Source organism: Fulmarus glacialis, unplaced genomic scaffold (assembly GCF_000690835.1).
Source record: "Fulmarus glacialis isolate BGI_N327 unplaced genomic scaffold, ASM69083v1 scaffold8222, whole genome shotgun sequence".
In the NCBI taxonomy this organism is placed as follows: Eukaryota; Metazoa; Chordata; class Aves; order Procellariiformes; family Procellariidae; genus Fulmarus; species Fulmarus glacialis.
This window is the reverse complement of record NW_009197108.1, coordinates 13740-32920: the sequence shown is the minus strand read 5'-3', so window position 1 is coordinate 32920 and position 19181 is coordinate 13740. Positions and strand designations below refer to the sequence as shown.

The 19181-nt window shown below is 36.9% G+C and overlaps 1 protein-coding gene across 1 annotated transcript; it reads right to left on the bottom strand.

Moving 5' to 3' along the window:
- Positions 1-4488: 4488 nt before the first annotated feature.
- LOC104070215 (cytochrome P450 2J2-like) lies at positions 4489-14954 on the bottom strand. The gene is made up of 9 exons (XM_009572416.1): positions 14746-14954; positions 13516-13678; positions 12662-12811; positions 11067-11227; positions 9369-9542; positions 8993-9134; positions 8159-8346; positions 6465-6606; positions 4489-4667 (listed from the first exon to the last, which is right to left on the bottom strand). Exons 1-9 carry the CDS (start codon positions 14914-14916, stop codon positions 4489-4491), a joined length of 1470 nt encoding a protein of 489 aa, XP_009570711.1. The 5' UTR covers positions 14917-14954.
- Between the last annotated feature and the right edge of the window lie 4227 nt (positions 14955-19181).

Here is a 19181-nt window from a genome sequence, read left to right as displayed (position 1 = left end):
CCTGCCAGAGCTCCCCCTTCAGCCAGGTTCTCACTTTTGATAGAAAATCATCTCTTTTTTTTTTTTTTTTTTTTAAAGTCTTTGTATTGCTGTTATGTTTGCAAGCACTGCTTACTGCTTTGACTATGTTGGAAGAATGAGTTAAAAAAAAAAAAGTAGTTGTAATCTTCTTGCATCAATTACTGAATAATAGATGTCTGGTGCTGGAGAAGATGGCACTACAGCAACTGAGTATTAGCTATGTCCAGATATTAGGATTTATGCTGAAATCTTACTAAGCTTTTTAATAAACAGGGTTGTTTTCTGAGAAGTTGCAATCTGTTGCAAGCCTTTTATCGGGAGGAACAACCTGCAATGAATAATAAGAGGTCTTGAATCAGAATTTGTAGATTCCATAAGATTGCATTAAGAGTCCATAAAATTGTGTCAAGATTCCATAATGATGTGGAACAAAGCCAGGCATAACAATCTTCTTCTGAAGTGAGATAAATGATTGATGTTTACAAGATTCCCCCCAATGCTTTGTGCAGAAATAAGCGTGGCTTTGGTTTTCAACAGGAAGCGCATTCACAGCCGGGAGACACTTGGACAAGTATTGCAAGAAGTAAGTGATATGTTTTTAGTTTCGGTTGTTCTAAAGGTGTCACAGAGGCATCATCGAGGCTTATGTATTAACTAATATTGAGTCATGTACTAGTGGACTGGACTTTGAATGTTCTCATTTACTTGCTGCGCACTGATAATAAGTAAAGCAGTTAATCTTTGGGTTTTTTGTTTTTCAGCCAGAAAAGTAGCATTTGTTAGCAACTAACAAAATTTGTCTTTTCACACCACTCAGATATACAGAAACTTCTATATGACTATTTTATATAGTCGTTATTTACTCCCTCAAGTCATTCCCCAGTACCCACCTCTGCTGTAATGTCTGTGAGAAATTGGATTATTAGTGATGAGTAGGTGGTTGTACTTAACTCTTACATTTGCTTTCAAGAGTGTAAACACTCTTCATGTATTCGGATATATTTTGATGTATTCATTCTTGGTGTCACCATAGATCTGCTAGCTTTAATTATATATTATATCCTTCCTCCATCTGATTGGCTTTGATGTTAATTTGCGATCCTACGTATTGCGATTTAGAAATTCTAATGATACTATAATGTTGTAAAGTCATAAGAAAACACAGCAAAAAGAGAAGAGAAGCAAACAGGCAATCCAAAGATTAGCTTTCACCACACTAGACTTTAGGTTTTTATTTGTTTCCTTATAGCCAGCCCATATAGCATCCTACCATTATAATCCTTCTTGGTGTGCGAGCCGTTCTGATCAAGTTAATGCCACCTATTTAATATTTTGGTATTGTGTTTTGCTTGATTAGATATGTATGTAATATTGAAGGGTTGGATGTGAATGCTGATTACCTAATACATACAGTATTTTTTACTGGGTGGAGAGGAGAACTTTGAATGTATTACTTTAACAATTTTTTAAAGAACTCTGATTTGGTTGGTGGATCAAAGTGTGCTCTTGATAATAACACTGGTTATTATGTGAGAACAAGACCATCTAGATACTTGGCTCTTTCTCTTTGAGGATTTGTTTAATAAAAACAAAACAAAAATCTTAGGAAAAGCTCTTCACCCAAGATTGGAACTGGTTTACTAATTTTCCTAATCTAGGTCATGTTGACCAATGATTACATTTTGTTCTTGAAACCCCACAAACAGTATGAATTTTGTGTGCTTCACAAAAATGGACAAAGACCTGTATGTACTTGCCTCACAGTGCTTGTTATTTTGATATTTAGGAGCTGAAATATGTAATGAAGTCCTTTATTGCTGTTGTTTTGGAAACAAAACATTGCAAGGCCGTTATTACAGAAGGAATATATTCAAAGATATGTTTCTTATATTATTCCATGAAAACAGTTGGACTTGGGCAAAGAGTGCTCCCTGACATCAAGGGAATGAACAGTTTAGATTCTTCAGGACTTGAAAACTTGAAGAATTTGGAAATGGCAGTTACAGTTTTCTTATCAGTGACAGAAATTAATGTCTGAAACTAATCTTCAGCAGCATAGTCTTTTCTAAAGACTGGACTTTAAATCATTCAGTGCTTTCAGGGGTTTAACCTCTGAAGGGTCTAGGCAGTCTGCCTTACTGAGAAGTTGGGCTATTGATTTCTAAGGGGCGCGTCACAGCAGAGCTGGATGTCAGTGTATTTTTCTAAAAGTTTGTCTATGTGTTTTCTAACTACTGAAGTGATGGGATTTATGAGGTTTAGGGTTTTTTTAAGATGTTTCTCAGGAAAAGCTTGCATTTTGGCCTTAATTTCTAAATCTTTCTTTTCTCTGATTTACTTTAATTCCTTATGAATTTCTTCTCTTTCTTGAGAAAAAAGTTAACTCGTGAAATAGCTTTTTTTCCTGCATTGTTCATTTTCTTATAGAATTCATTTACAACTGTGATGAAAAGGTAATCTGGAACTCTCACACTGTCATTTGGAGAAACATTGGAAAGCCGAGGAATGCCTCACCTCTTGCTGTTTTCAGTTTTAAATGGAATAACAAGAAGATACTCTTAGCCCAGCTGTTTTTCACTGGTACCATCTGTCAGACCTACAACAACTTCTTTGTAAAAATACCTCCTTAATCATGTGCACTCTGAATATTTGTTCTGCCCATGTTTTTTGGAACCAGCATTGTACAGCAAATCTTCATAATGTACCTCAGTTCTTCAAAAATACAGGTGAAGAATATGTGCATGTTTTAACCCAAGCTACAATTTTAGAAGAAAACCAGAAAACATATGTGCATAATTAAATAATATGGGGGGGGCGGGGAGGGGAATCAAGCTTACAGAATAACTTCAGGAGATCAAAGGGGCAAACATAGAGGAAAGAAACTGGAGTCTTTTTTCAGGTAGGACATACCTCAAGGATCATGAAAATACACTGGAGCAGAGAAAGTCCAATCTTATATCCTACACTGCCAGTCATGCTGCTGAGCACTTTATCGTGAGCCCTTTGTTGAACCATGCAAATGGTGGATTGAAAAGAAAGATTTTTTTTTTTTTTAGTGAGTTTTTCTTTAATGAACACTACAAAGGAAAAAGATAAGACTTGAAAACTTTTGTTTATGAACTATCACGTCAGACTGCTTTTATAAATCTCTAAGAATGTCTTTTATGCAAGATCCGCCCTCACTGTAAGAAATAAGAAGTTTAAAAGAGATTTTTCTTAACTTGTGTTTGAAAGTATTTCTTATTCAAGGAGGGTTTTTTAGATACTATATTTTCCTCAATAAAAATGGAGTAACGTTGACAGTGTTATGATGTCTTTTATTAAAAAAATGAAAACTGTCAATGTCAAGTCTGCATTTGTTCTGCAATAGCAAACTTTACAGTGTGTTAGAGCCCTGTGTTCACCAATGGAAGGGAATACTTGGAAATATTTGAGAGGAGAATCAAGTCTTCCATTAGTTTTATGTCTGAGAAATATGTAATATTCTACTTCTGCTTTTAACTACATCTTAGCATAATTTATGCTTGCTCCTGTTGAACTTTGAAAATTCAAAGTATCTAGTATGCTTGCAGCTGAATTTTAAGTGGTCAAAACTTCCCACCTCTCTTGTGGAATGATGAGACAACAAAAGAAAACACTGTGAGTAATAAATCTTTACTGTCCTGCTTTAACAAATGTTAGCATCTTTGTTTATTTCCTTCATTTCTTGAAAGGCTGTTCCTTTCCCTTCAAATAGGAAATTATTGGATGATGTAATAGTGTTCCTAAACAGAAGAAGGAAAGGTTCATGAAAGCACCTGGATCCGAGAGTTGTGATAAAACAGGAAACAGATACTGAGGAAGTAAAGAAAAAAGGTGTAAGGATTTCTAAATGGACTATGATTATAAGAGGCCCCATTCTGCAATCATTTATGCATGTGTGAAGTGTATACTACAATATATAATGCTTTATGGAGTGTGAAAGGAAAAGCAGTCATCACTAAGTGTGTTACCTTCTGCAAAAGGATGTAAGAAAAGACCTTCTGTGAATACAGAGTAACAGCATACTGAAGAAAATTATTTTTTATTCAGGCATCCTTGCTGCATCAGAACAGTTGTGCCATTTTAAGAGTGTGATACCTGGCTGAGCACACATGCAGGAAACTCTGCTTGATACAGATCACTTCTCTAAAATCCTACATCTAATCCATTGCTACTGTGAGTGTGAAAATACATTTTTTTGATAACATATTAATGTGTACTTGTATATGTCTAAGATGCAATTATATGAGCTTTGCCTAGTACACTTACTTTAATTTCAAAAAGTTCAACTATATGAAGTCAGACCTCCTAAATAAAAACACTCTATATTAATTTGCTATACTGAGCTACCTACATTTAAATACAATTGAGATAGTGATATGCGCTTTTAAAATATCTGCAATTATTGACTGGTTGAAGTCCCTCTGTATTATAGTATGTTGCAGACTAACGTGGAATAGCACAGAGTTTATATGGATGTGGCTGCAGTATTGCACCCAAAATGTACCCCAAATTGATTTCCTTTACTCCCTCGGGGAGCTGGAATGTGAATGCCCGAAGCAGGTTAGTAAAGAAGATGAACAGTTCAACTCGTGCCATCTGTTCCCCCAAACATACACGGTGCCCTGCAGAAGAAAGGGAAAAGGAGTTAGTTGTATAAAGCTAAGTTCTGAAGAAGAACCTCAAACAAAATTCTACTGAGTTCCATAAATTCTGTTAATGTAAGATAATTATTTCCTATTTCCTTCTGTAAGGACAGAAGATGCCTTTGGAGGTGGGGGGCAACATTTATTTAACTGAGAAACTGTATACCTCTAATTATGTTGACTATTGGGTTTTTTGTTTGTTTGGGTTTTTTTTTTGTTTCCTTTTTTTTGGTGTTGTGTGTGTTTTGTTCTTTTTTTTTCCCCCTGGAGCAAGTATGAGATTCCTCCTTTTCATTTTTGCTTCTTGTTCTGTGTGTCACGTTCTGTGAGAACCATGAATTGCTTCTCGGTTAAGAGAAGGCCAGATTTTAAAAGGCTTCATATACTTCAGAGTCTTGTCTTTGGTTGTTGAGGAGGGAGGACTGGAGCATTGTGGGGTTCAATTCTGAAGCTAAGTAGAAGGATGGAATCAGGCTTTCTTCAACAGAAATTAAGAAGGCTATATTGGGTCCTTGTAGCCCAGTATCCTCTCTCTAACACTGTCCAGGAGCAGATATGTAAGCTAAGGGAATGAAACGTAGGCATGTGCAGTGATGTATGGACTCAGTGACTCATTTTGACATATTGTTTTCACAGTGTATTTCAGGATATCTATATATTCCAGACTAAAAATACCACATATATTTAGGATATATAAATACTCAGACTATATAAACAGAAAACAACCAAAGCAGGTTAGAAAAGAAAATTTCCTATGCCTGGGTTGAAATGGTAGCCTGAATTAGTTGTCGATTCATGTAAACTAGCGGACATTTGGTGAGTAAAGGAGGTAAGATGTCAAGTACCTGGTTTGCAAATTAGGATTTGCAGGCAATTTCGGCAAATGGTTTTAAAATCTGGATTTACTGCGTTTAATCTGACTGCTTTGTACATTACTTAGTATACTATTTATTTTTTATCTGCAACAAATATATAATAGTATAATCTGTCATAGTAACATTAAAAACCTCAGCTGTTTTCCAGTGTTTTTATTGTTTAATTTTTATATTTTAATTTTCAGTAAATAACACCAGCTTCCTGTTCTGTGCTGCTTTTCTTCATAATCTGATTATTGGAGAAACTGGTAGTCTAGAGAAGCTCTCCAAGTTATGTTTTGTACTGCTTTTCACACTTTTTTTTTTTTCCTCCCATGTCATTGTATCACTGCATTTTGCATTGTAAATTAGGTAAGTTGTAATATGCTTTTGAAAAGTTAGAAATTTTTTTTGGTTGATTAATAATATTCTACTGAAAAGACTGGATTTTTGCTAGTTTTCTGGAGATAAAAGAGAACCTGTTGCTAGTCTGTTACTGTAGGATTTGGGAGACTGATGTTTGGTTTCATGCTTTATGACAGATTTTCTCTGTATATTTTGACAATCATATTACTTTTGTCTTTGGGTTCCCCATTTGTAAAGTGAGAAGAAATTGATTTTCTGATTTGAGGGTGTTACCAGGATTTAATACATTAGGGACTAAGGAGCTCAGATATCCTTATAGTAGGAACTATACATATACCAAGGAGACAGCATTATGTCTCTTAGCCGTACTTATCCTCTATTTGAATGTATAAAAAATATAAAATGCAAGACAATATTTGTGGCTCTTACAGTAGAACACCTGACTTTAAATCTTCATGTCAAATATGTTTTTATAAAAGTATGTTTTTAAAATTTTAGATTTTAGAAATTGCTGCAAGACACAGCGAACAGGAATATTCAAATGTCGGGGCATTACCTGCTGAGAAAGGTAAGAATGCCTCTTTGTTCACAAAGTTGCCATCCAAATCAAGAAAATGATTTGGGTTGAACTTCCAAGGGGTCGCCCAATGCTGAGAGTCATACACAACGGAGTGCAGATTTGGCAATACAAGCGTGCCCTGCAAGAAGAAGCAGAGATTATATTTTCCATGTATGATTGATTCTTTTTTTTGGACTTTCCTTCTCTCTAGATAATGTGCCATCCTGTGTCTGCAGCCCAGTGTTTGGATTCAACTTGGTCTTCTCCTGTGCACATCCCGGCATGACAAACCCTTGTATCTTCTGTTTGTCATAACGTATTACATGTTTGCCTTTTTGTGTAAGTTATCTTACGTCAGGACTACTGAAGTGCCTTTCATGTCTAAGCTAGAGCGGAGCTTGGATTGTTTTACATACTTGCCAGACTAATCATAACACCTTCCTTTTTGTTTTTTGTACTCTGCACTGGACCTTTCAATTCTATCACATCAATTCTATGCTTAATATATTTGGGACATTTATATCATGCCAACGTGACTGTCAGATCTGTCGCTGTACTGAGCTGCCATCATCTTAAGCGGGGGGGTGGGATGTGTGTGTGTGTCTGTGTGTGTGTGTCTGTGTGTGTGTGTCTGTGTGTGTGTGTCTGTGTGTGTGTGTCTGTGTGTGTGTGTCTGTGTGTGTGTGTCTGTGTGTGTGTGTCTGTGTGTGTGTGTCTGTGTGTGTGTGTCTGTGTGTGTGTGTCTGTGTGTGTGTGTCTGTGTGTGTGTGTCTGTGTGTGTGTGTCTGTGTGTGTGTGTCTGTGTGTGTGTGTCTGTGTGTGTGTGTCTGTGTGTGTGTGTCTGTGTGTGTGTGTCTGTGTGTGTGTGTCTGTGTGTGTGTGTCTGTGTGTGTGTGTCTGTGTGTGTGTGTCTGTGTGTGTGTGTCTGTGTGTGTGTGTCTGTGTGTGTGTGTCTGTGTGTGTGTGTCTGTGTGTGTGTGTCTGTGTGTGTGTGTCTGTGTGTGTGTGTCTGTGTGTGTGTGTCTGTGTGTGTGTGTCTGTGTGTGTGTGTCTGTGTGTGTGTGTCTGTGTGTGTGTGTCTGTGTGTGTGTGTCTGTGTGTGTGTGTCTGTGTGTGTGTGTCTGTGTGTGTGTGTCTGTGTGTGTGTGTCTGTGTGTGTGTGTCTGTGTGTGTGTGTCTGTGTGTGTGTGTCTGTGTGTGTGTGTCTGTGTGTGTGTGTCTGTGTGTGTGTGTCTGTGTGTGTGTGTCTGTGTGTGTGTGTCTGTGTGTGTGTGTCTGTGTGTGTGTGTCTGTGTGTCTTGTCAGGGATGACTATAGATTGCTCCAGGCTGCTCCCTTATGTGTGAAAATTAGCTGGCTTGACAATCATTAAACCCCATTTCTTCATCATTCCTTAAAACACATATTCTGCTGTGACGCCCAGACATCATCCATATTTGGCTAGTGGGAGGAAAGACTTCAGTTTTCCTTATGTGTGTTTGCTACTTGTGCTGTTAGCCTTTTCGCAAGCTTCCTTTTGCATCTGCTCATGTAGACTTAGCCCTGGTTCAGAACACCCAGCTTTGTTTCATGTCTGTGACATGCTACCACATGCTCTCTATGCGAAGTTAGGAATTGTAGAAGCTAATGTCATATAAATACTAAATATTAATAGCTCAGGGCTTTAAGGAACATGGAGGTATACTCTGTACCTTTTCAATGTGAAAACCCAGCAAAGTTGTATTCCTTACACATTGTCGAGGGACCCCAACAGAAGTAATATTGCTGTACCGCAAAGCCTCATGAATCACAGCATTTGTATATGGCAGTTTTTTACGGTCTTCATAACTGATGAGATGGGAGGGTTCCAGAACAGCCTCTATCTCTCTTTGAACCTTTTCTGTGGAGAAATGAAAATATTTTAACATTTTTCCCCTTTTTTCCAGCAGATTTCTGTACGAGTATGGTCCAAGACTGGGGAAAAAAAGAAAATACGTTGCTATGAAATGCGTTGGCATGTGTTTTGACTGTTGTGTTGGTTTCAATTGATCAAGAAAGTGCATATCGCCAAAGCACAAGATGATCTCTCATTTAAGACACATCCCATTTGGTGATGAGGATAATACAGTTTCAAAAAAAGGATTAAAATTCAAAATTGCAGGTGTAATTTCTGTGTTTATAAATACACACCAGCCCAGGTATCTTTTTAAAGCTTTTCCACTTCAAAGGTTAGGAGGAGACTAAGTAGCATATGAAATGTCTTTAACTTGTTATTCTGTCTTTGCCATCCCCTTCTAGTGATATAAAACAGCGGCTACTACTAATTTCTGCTAGCGTTGCTTCTTAGTGAACTGGTGGGGGAAACACATGTTTGTTTCATGTATTAAACTTTCATTTTCTAGATCTCAATTGTTGATGTACCACTGTTCATATTCGTCGTTAAGGATTATTTTGATCTATTGCAAGTGATTGAGCTAATACACTTTAATCACGTTCATTATGATGTAATGTTGAATGCAGTTCTCTCTGATAATGCTTTTGCTCACCTTGTATTTCTGGGTATTGTACCATATAGAGCAGTGCCCAGAGAAGGGTGGTACTTGTTGTCTCTGTCCCTCCCAGCAAAAGATCAACCACAGTCTGAACCATATTGTCTTTATTAAACGTAGAAGTAGGGTCATCTTTGGTCTGTAGGGTACATTCACAAAAAGACTGTGAAGTAGATAATTTCAGACATTTCATCGGTCACATAGAAATTGTCATTGTATGATGAAAACAGTGAGCAGCCCACCAAAACAAAAATCTTCAGTGCTAAACAAATAAAGCATGCGTATAAAAATTCCGTAGCAGTTACTTGAACAGCAAGTATTTGTATTAGGCATTGAGGCCAAGCAGGGGATGGTGTGATAAACAGATACTTACTTTTGTTATTTGAGCTAGGTAGAAGTCAATGAGATCCTGTGGATCACCTGCATTCTGTCTTTCATGAGTCTGGACCTCCTTCATCACTAAATTGTGCATGAAGTCATTGTATGCAAACGCTTTCTGATGAGGTCCTGGGAGATGGTGCATAAGCCATGGGAAAGCATCATACATCTGTGATTTTAAACAAAAAGGAAGAAACATGAGCTCTTTTAAATTGAGAACCCAATTCTGATTTCCTGACAACTCTGTGAAGTCACTGCAACATATGGGCTCCTAATTAGGATGAGAGGCAATAGACACAAGTCAGAGAGAGATTAAGTACTGGGAACAGGTTTCCCAGAGAGTCTGTGTGAAATCCCCATCCTTGGAGACTTCAAGACTTGAGCAGACAAGTCCCTAAACAACCTGATCTAATTAGGCCTGCTTTGAGCATGGAGTTGGATTAGCTGACATGCAGAGGTCCCTTCCAATGTAAACTATTCTACATTTCTAAGAGGGGTCATGAAACCTTTACATTGCCCACTAAGTGAACTGGCATTGAGGAAAAATTGTTTGATATTTGTTAATGAGCTACTAGTAATACGCAGCAGTCTAAATTGTTATGATCAAGTTGTCAATATTCAATAACCACACTTTTTATCCGTAATAGATAGGTTGAAGACTGAAAAGGTATAGAAGCTGACTTGACTTCTCAGTCTTAGAAGGCTTTCTTCCAGGAGAAACCGGCATGTGTATTTGTTGAGCGGAAGAATAATGATTTTCATTTCTTTATATTGTGTATGTTTTGTGAATGGACTAGTAGGCAGAGCCTTTGTTTTATTTATGGCCTGTGATTAGGAATCTGTTGGCCAGTGCAGACTTCTCCATCCCAATCAGCAGACCAAAATGTCAATGTTGTGTAACAGTGGATATCAGGTCACAGGAGAGCAGGAGAATGGTTATATTTTGCTTTTTGGATGCATACCTAATAATGCAACAGGGGCTTCTGAAAATGGGTGAATCAGAGTAATTGAGGGCTGAATCTGGCTCACAAGCAGATTTTCTCAACCTTGATTTTTACTCTGATTTTTTTTTTAAGGCATCTCTGCATGAAAGTATTGGAGAACCAGATAGTGTTATAAATGCCAGTGTGCTAAAATCTGTGCAACATAAATAGCTAGGTTTTCAAGAAAGAAAAAATATTCTTCTTGATGTGATGAAATTGTCACCTGTATCTTACAGGAAGTTCCGAATAACTCAGATGTTGGTGGTAATGTGAAATACATGAGAAGCAAGATATCGTCTCAAAAGAATAAGACTTTGATGGCTTAGTTCTTATTAATTGCATTTCTGTATTCTCAAGACTAAATGAAAATGAAATTTTAGAAGTTGCTTTCATTTTAAGATTTAAGAATCTTATGTACACAGTACTCTGCAAATGATTACTGATTTGAAATACATTATATATGTTGGTGATCTGTGAAAACAGTGATGATCTAGAATTTACATTTTAGGACACGTGATTTACTGACATAAGGAATATAAGGCAGTAATGACACATACAAGGTATGTATAATTTATTACTGCACAATGGCTCGCAGAGTAATGGTATGGAAATGTTTGGGAATAATTGTCACTGACTTTTAATTTGTTTGTTTTGACTTATGAAGTGCAAATGCACTTTAAGGAATAAGAACAAGAAAATGAGATTCTTACCCTGCCCCAGACAGTAGCTTGAAAGTAGATCACAAAATAAACAGCTTTGATAAGCTTGCTGAAAGATTCGTCCTCACTGGAGAAGCGATGACCAAAAACAACAGCACAAATTACATTTGCAATAGCATGGACAATGAAAGTGTGGGGGTCGAAAGGTTTGCCTGTGAATATAGGAGATACCATGAATATTTCTGAATAGACTACAGTGACAAAAATGAGGAAGACTTTTTTTTTTTTTAAATGGTAAAAATAATAGTAGATCAGACTGCTTTTAGATAAACTTCACACAAGTAAACTCTAGTTTAATACAAATTAACTGTATGGATTGTAAGTGCAGGGAATCTTTATTTTCAATCTGCTTTTTACTCTTGTAAAATACAGTGAGTATCGGTTTTGAGAAGACAAATATTAGGTCTCTTTTCCCCTATTTGACTTGTGGGCTGGGTTGTTTGAAAACACAAGCAATTAATTAGAACATATGCCTTCAAATCTGGAAGCAGATATTTTAAGTTTGGCAATTAAAAAACAAAACAAACAACCCCCCCAAAAACAGGAAAAAAAAACATTTTAAAGTTTTAATTTCTTAGTCATGTTGAAATGACTTGTCTCCTTTTGGTTTTCAAGTACAGCTTAAAATTCAACTATATGTTTTTTTTTCCCACAGACTGAAAAGGCAAAACTCGCATAATGGGATGGAAAACAGCTCCCATTAAAATGGGTTAAATCCAGAAAAAATTAAATTAAGTACACATTTCAATGGCCAGGACAACCTTTGAATTGTACTACTATGGAAAATGGTGGATTATGCATCTCTGACTTCAGTCCGATGCTTGTAGTCCTTCTTGGAAAGAGTAAATACAATTATTGAGTTTAAAATTGAGGAAGGATTGCATGGAAGGTGAAGATATGGCCTGTACAGGGACTTAGAGTCAATGGTTTGTTCATCTCTTACATTTTAAAGATCGGTGAATATGTTAACTCTTAGAAGAGAGATGGGCCATTTTGCTGTGTCTAGTGCAAGGACAGTTGGAAGGAGACCTTAGGCAACTTCTCTGTGTTTTCACATCAGTATGGAACACGATGTGGGTGAGGGATTTGGCTGTTCAGAATATTTATATTTAATTGCTTTATTTTGGCATCTTGCTAAAATTCTATTGGTTTCTATTTCATCCAAACCTTAAAAAGAAGTTTTGTTGGACAACTGAATGATACATTCCTTGTGTTGGGGTTCTTTCTCTGCCAAATCCTAAAGGCCTGCTGTCCTAGAACGACTCGCAGCAGGTCACAAATTGTGTATTTTATGGAGAAGAACATAGGGTTTTTCTATACTCCTTGAATGTAAGAATTGTTACCAGCTGTCCCCAAGACTGTGTTGATAATAAACATTTTTTTACTATCCTTATTTCAAAAAACAATTTCATATTGCCTGCTGTGCAGACAAAACATTTTTTGCAAAGAATGCAATTAAGAAGTCAGTAAAAGTCCCACTAATATGAAAAATATCTATATTACTTGTAAAAATGTATTGTCAAACTTTTACTCCCCTAATCTATTATATTTCAGAAAAAGCTCTGTTATTCTTCTGGTGAATTTACCTTTTGTGTTTGCAAAGGTGTCCACAAGGTGACAGGCCTCTGTTTGAATTTGATGCTCCAAATTGTTCTTACCGAGTGCCAGGCTTCTTATAATTGTCATGCCAAAGCGTCTCTGTTGCTTCCAGGTGTGCCCACTTGTCAGAAAAATACCTGAAGAACATGGAAACATTTATTTCATTGCTGGGAAGGGAAATCCTTTCACTGCAGGAGACTTGGATTAGGTTATATTTCACCAACAAAGAAGATACCGTGATTTCAGATACCGACTTTTGGTCTCTAACTTAGTTTATGACTCCCGGCTATATAGCTGCTTCTAAACGTGACCCTGGAAACTGAGTGGTAGTGGGTTTTGGTAAGGATGTTGAGTTTGTGTTTTTCTTCTGTCTCTGGAATGGCAAATGTAGGAGTTTGATGCCAGGTTATTTAATTGGAGAGGTGAGCTGAGGATGCTGTCTGGGTGGCTGTTGTAGGTTTCTTGGGGCACTTTGAGTAAGAATGGCAGTAAGCCTCAGTGATTTGGCACCGACTTATCTGCAAGCACTATATGAAAAAGGCTCATGTCTTCTACATGAAGAGTCTTCTGTTTTAGAAGTGATACAACTGAAGGGCAACTGCTCTAGGCAAATACTCGTTTGAATTTATTGGGAAGAAAAAAAGTCAGTAGTGTGCTTTGTAAGAGGAGTTGTTTTCGTTTTTCCCTTTTCTTAATATGCTAGCTCTGCATGGAACCTTCTTGCTATGTAAGCCCAGTTATGTATTTGTATAGCAGTAACTCATACATGTATGTATATACAGGAAGGTGTCTTTCTTCTTTACATCTTGTTCATATTTCAGTATTGTGTAACATCTTGTACCTTTCTCGCCCATCATATCCCTGTAGAATGGGGTGAGAGGTCTTCCGGAAACTTCCTCTGAGTGGGTGACAATGCCATCTTTTACTGCTTTGTATCCATTCAGTACAACCATAGGTGTCTGTCCCATCCACAATGTGTAGATATTTCCATAGATATTGGTTAACTGAAGAGTTAATAACAGTAAATTAATAAATATAAACCAGGGATTGCATAGACTTAAATACTAATTTTAAGAGTTTTCTGTAGTTGTAACTAAACCTGTTTGCTGACATCATATTGAAATACAAGTTTCAGAAAAATTTGGCCTTCTGTTGTAAAGTGCTTTGGGAACAGAAGATAATCGTACTTTATGGAATAGATACTAAAGACATGTCTCAGAAGACCATCTCTGTAAATTTCACAGAAGGAGAAACAGAGGTCTTCTCTGTCAGCTCAGAATCAAAGAACAAATGAATACAGGCAAAATCGCAGAGCTTTTCTGTTTATTTTATTAGAAAACTGAAGTTACCGTTTTTTCTTGCCTCTAACTTCTGAAGAGAGCAAAGAAATGTTTTTGCATTCTTTCCTATAGCTTCCATAGATTTTTCTTATTTTTCTTTATTGTCTGTCCTCAGATCATGCTTGTATTTTTCCTAAAATAGTTTAAAGCAGGTTCCTTAATTTTTTAAATAGTTTTAATCGGTTTATAAAGGAATAGTGCTGTGAACATAAGAGCAATCAAATTTTCCTGCTTTGTTTTAGTAATAATCTGTTTACTACAGACAATACATCTTTTTGCTGTACAATGTAAGAAAAAAAGGGTCATTTTAGAGTATATGTTTGGTCTTCTAATGGAGATCGGACCACTTGTGGCCTGGAGATGTTCCAGTGACTTTGGTGTCAGGCGAAGGAAGTTCTATTAGAGGTGGTTTACAGGGCTAGATATCAGCACAGAAGTAGAGAATGAAACTGTCAATGGAATATCATGCTATTGACAGTGCTTGTGGTAATGTTATGCATGGATGTTACTGTATCCAAAAGAGAAAGAAAATAACAAGGAGTAAAGCAATTATGGTGTTCATTACTCAAATATTTTTCATAATGCACGGTCCTTGGATTCTTTGAAATTGGCTGATAATCTAGCTTGAGGTTTAAAAAAATTAATTCCAAGTTTAGACTGTTCCTATGCAATGTACAATTTAAGTTAAAATAGATTCAGACTGATTTTCAACTATAGATATAAATAAATACCTTAGTGAGAGTTTCTCGACGAAGTTTGAAGTCCAGCAGCCACAAATTTCCGATGATGGGGAGGGGAACTGGTCCTGGAGGAAGCTGGGTACGCAGCCATTGCAGCTTTAGGAACTGCAAAATGAGGAGACATACTGCTAGAGCTATAAAAAACTCAGCAATCCCCAACATCTTATCAAAATTTTAGCTTCTCACTGGTTGTTGTGGGGTTTTTTTTGTTCGGGGTTTTTTTTTCCCATATAACTTCCTCTGAAAAATTGGACTTGTGTAGATGAGTTTGCTTCTACTGAAGTCAAACTCTTTCTAAAGAATGTATGTCTGCTTTAGCTCTCTCTCTCTCTCTCTGACAATCTAATTTTCCCGAGCTGAAGTCCTTAGAAAACTGAAATATGTGATCCTCACAGTTAGCCAAGCCACACCTACTCTCTTTTATGATCTGTAATTGTGATCTGTCTCTCTTTCCACTTAGAATTTTGTTTCCTTCTTAGTATTGATACTGGGCCTAAATGCTAATTATTGAGCAGTTATCCAAGGATATCAAGTCTTGCATCGCAGTAATACCTCATGCAATTTCCTGTAGTTAAACATTAAAATACCAAGGATGCATTACTTATTACCTTTCTGAAACACTACAATTATTATGTGGTTTCTTTTATAGAAGAAGAAACATCTACACAATACCTGTCTGTTAGGATATGGTCTCTGAGATGAAAAAGAATTTAGTTCATGCAGCATAAAGCTAAACTAATGTCTTTTTTTTTTAAAAAAAAAAAGGTGTAATTTAAGAATTAGGAAAATATCTACTTTCACCTTTTATCATATTCCAGGTTAAGTTATGATATTATGCAGAACACAATTGAGAGATTATTGTTCTGTCCAGTGGATTGTATGGTGTTTTCTAAATTTTATTGATTTTATTTTATTTTTTTATGATAAGGATTAAAATTTCCTGGAGTAAATTTTGGAGGTAAAAAAAATCCACAGATTCTATTTAATCTGTGAAAAAGAACAAATAAACTGAAGAAAGAGGCAAAACTTTCAATCTTTATTGATTTGTGGACCCAATAAGCTTTCCAGGAGAGGTTTGTACCAATGTGTAGCAAATTTTAACTTAAGAGGCCTGCTTTTCTTATGTATTATTCACTGACTTTGATGTCATCTACGGCCTACAGGCTACTTTGAAAGTTTTGGGAATTTCCACTACTGGAAAGCAAACAGAAATGGCATAATTCTGGTGTTTTGGGACAAGGTGATGGATTTAGGTAATCTCTTCAGCCTCCTTTAAGATTTTTTTTTTTTTTTTTAATTATTCATTTGGGACAGGATTTCAGACTTCATCTCCCATTTTATCTACTCCTGTTGGAATGGCAAAATCTGTTTTCTCTTAAAGCTGCTTCTACTCCTTGCTTTTTCAGCCCCTAAGCAATGTAGAAATTGGAGAAATATTTAGAAGTGCCAAAGCAAGTTGCAGTAGTGAACCTGGAGATGAGATGACTTAGGGTGCCTCTGTCTGCTAAGTGAATTGTCAGGAACCATCTCCTTCGGAATTTAGGAGGCAAAGGAAAGAAGATGTATGAGACTCAGACATATGTGGGACTTCCCAGGTTGAGTCATTTTAGCATGTATGGTGCTTCAAACTTTGGTCCTAAATACCATCTTTTAGCTGAACATAAGCCTTAGCAACAGTAGTTTACATCCCTTATACTGTGACTGTAAAACAGATTTCTTTCTCTCTTGATTATTTGGTGCCCTATGGGTCTCTGTATGAAGTCTTACTTTGTACAGGTTTTTTTTTTTTGTTAGCTGATATATTACATTGGATTTTTCAACACTTTGATCAGGAACTCAGCTAATGTTATGATATATCTCAACACTTCAGTTAAGAACTCAGCTAATGTTATGATATATCTTCAGGTAAGTATAGGAGATTAAAGGAATCCATACAATTGTACAAGTTGCCTGTTTTAAAATTTTATCATAATTTCTCTGAGCAGGCTTGCTGAATTTTCCAGTCTGCAGTTTCCAGCTCAAAACTTTTCAGCAAAATCAAGGTTATTGATTGGACTCAATGTACATTATAATCATGAAATACAAAGGTTTAATGCTATCCATGGGCTTCTTAAGAACTCCGTTGAATTCCCTTAAACTTCAAGCAACTATCTGAGAGTTACAGGTAAGGACACTCATTTCAGTTAGTTTTCTAATGAGTTTGGTGTTGTTTTTTTTTTTTGTGGGCTAATAAAAGAAAATGTGTTAAATACAGTCTTGCATCGTTCAGTCTTGAAAAACATGTAGATCAGCATTTGTCTTTTTTTTGCTTTAGTGGATTTTAATAATTTCAGATTCACACATGAAATACAGGGCAGTTTCAGGGTGCTGCAGAGCAGCAGTGACATTGCAGCATTTACTTTTCTGAGCAGCCACCACTTGACTTCTCTGTGCAGCATCATGTAGCTCTTCTGCTTTAGTGGGCTGCACGTGCAGATACTTCCCAGAAAGTGTGGAAGCAGAAGCCATCAGAGGGCAAGGAGCGTGCCTCTGTGCCTTTTTTATCTGTTTGTTTATTTTTTGGGGGCAGAGAAGTGGAAACAGAAAAGGTTAAGGAGCATCATTTTCAGCAGCATGGTTCTATGAATCTTACACTTGAAGAGTTAAATAGAAAAAAACTGAGAGAAGCAATTTGAAATTAAATACCTTTTATGGTTTTATCAGCCAATTCTGACAGTTCCAGGATAATTCTTATGTTTCCCAAAAATTGCAGTGTTACTGAGTTATGCTATTAAGCAGTCATTTATCCACCCAATTTTTCAGGTTTTGATGCTATTTGAGACTTTAAAATGAGTTACTTGATGAAATTATCTAACTAACTTGACTTGCTGCTTGCGTGCATCAGAACTTCATTTCCTGTATGTTTTTTCCCCCCTTTTCGTCCAGCCAGTCCCATCTAGTTAAAAGGAAGCAAGCACTATTCTATTTTTATTGTTTGTGCACAGAATCATTTGCCAAGTTTGCAAGTTTCACAACAGTGAAAGACCACTGAAAGCTGTTGATGCATGATGCCATCAATGAGGGTATGATTTATACTCTTCAAAATTACCAGAATTAAGATGAGTTGAGCCTTGAAATTACCTATTAATAATGGTGATTATGATGAAACTTAAAAAAGAAAAGAAAAAGAAAAAGAGTCTAGTGTGAAATATTCAAATTCTAGTGAGCTTCTATATTGACAGATTTAAAACCACAAAATACTTTCCTTGTCCCTCCAGTCCACTGTTTTTTGTTTTGGTTTGGTTTTTTTAAAATTTATTTTATTAAACCTTTTTCTTTTTTTAAATCTGAGTGGTCAGGCTTGGTGAGTATGTGATTGATTATTAATTTATGCTCTGTAACCCTGTTGTTTTCTAGCTTAATGTTTTGTGGAACCCATAGGTGGCTGTGCCCTAGAGCAATCAGAAACTGGAAGCATTATTATAAAAATAAATACGCTAGGACACTTCTGTATGGCGATTGCTGGTGCTCACCATACTGGATGAGCAGCAGCTTTGCTTTGAGGTCCCTAAGGGGTTGCTTCTCGAAGCACTGGCAGTTCATAAAGACTGAGTCTGTACAGCATTGTGGCATGACGTGGTGGTGTTGGAAGTCTCCATTTTCTTGCCCTTGCAGCCCCTTTGATCAGCATTGTAGTAAGTGTTGCCGTCTCGCTTCAGCCATGGAGGAGCTCAGTGACAGATCTAACACTACATCTTTTCTGTATAGGTCTGGCATTGTCCTCCATTTGCATTAAATTATTCAGTCATAAATCTGCGTTCTCATTACCACTATTAGTTAATTTGACATAAAGTTTTCTCAAACATATGGGGCTACTCCGTTACTAGCAAGGTCCCCTCTCTTTGCTGCATCTTTGCATAGCAGTGTTGCAGTGTATCCCATGTGAGTGGTCTTGCTACTTTGGCAGTGACCCTATCCTTCTGCCTGTGGTCTGCTCTCCTAGACCTTTCTGCAGGGTAAATCTGGGTCCTACTCAGTAAGTCTGGGCCCAACAAGAGGTTTAGTCTGAGCCTGGCCTTTTGGACACTGTGGGCAGCGTGTTTTCCTACTGCTAGGTGAGAGCTGTGGGCATGCTGAAGCACGGTGAAGAAAAATTATTTCAGAAGAGCTTAGGCTGAAGCTTACAAGGAAGGGAAAAGCAAGGAAGCTATTTTAGAAGAACTCAATATTCCTTATTTTAATATTTTCAGTATATGTGAGCAGTAGCTCTTCATAAATCTTGCTCGCTCTCCTCTGACACAAATACTATTGCAAGAGCTCACCAGTCAAGATGACAGATGTTAAGTTGGGTTGTTTTGAACATATGAGGAAATCTGCTTTTGTAATGAAGGTTTCAGGCCATAGGAGTGGGAAGTAAATGCAACTGCAGAGGACAGGGAAAGAACAGC

Excerpts from the sequence above, each read along its gene's own strand:
- LOC104070215 (XM_009572416.1), bottom strand. The coding sequence starts at position 14,916 with ATGTTGGGGATTGCTGAGTTTTTTATAGCTCTAGCAGTATGTCTCCTC. Across the intron at positions 12,812-13,515 it reads GGATATGATGGGCGAGAAAG|GTATTTTTCTGACAAGTGGG; the intron begins GTACAAGATGTT and ends CATGTTCTTCAG. Across the intron at positions 11,228-12,661 it reads CACCTTTGCAAACACAAAAG|GCAAACCTTTCGACCCCCAC; the intron begins GTAAATTCACCA and ends CTATATTCACAG.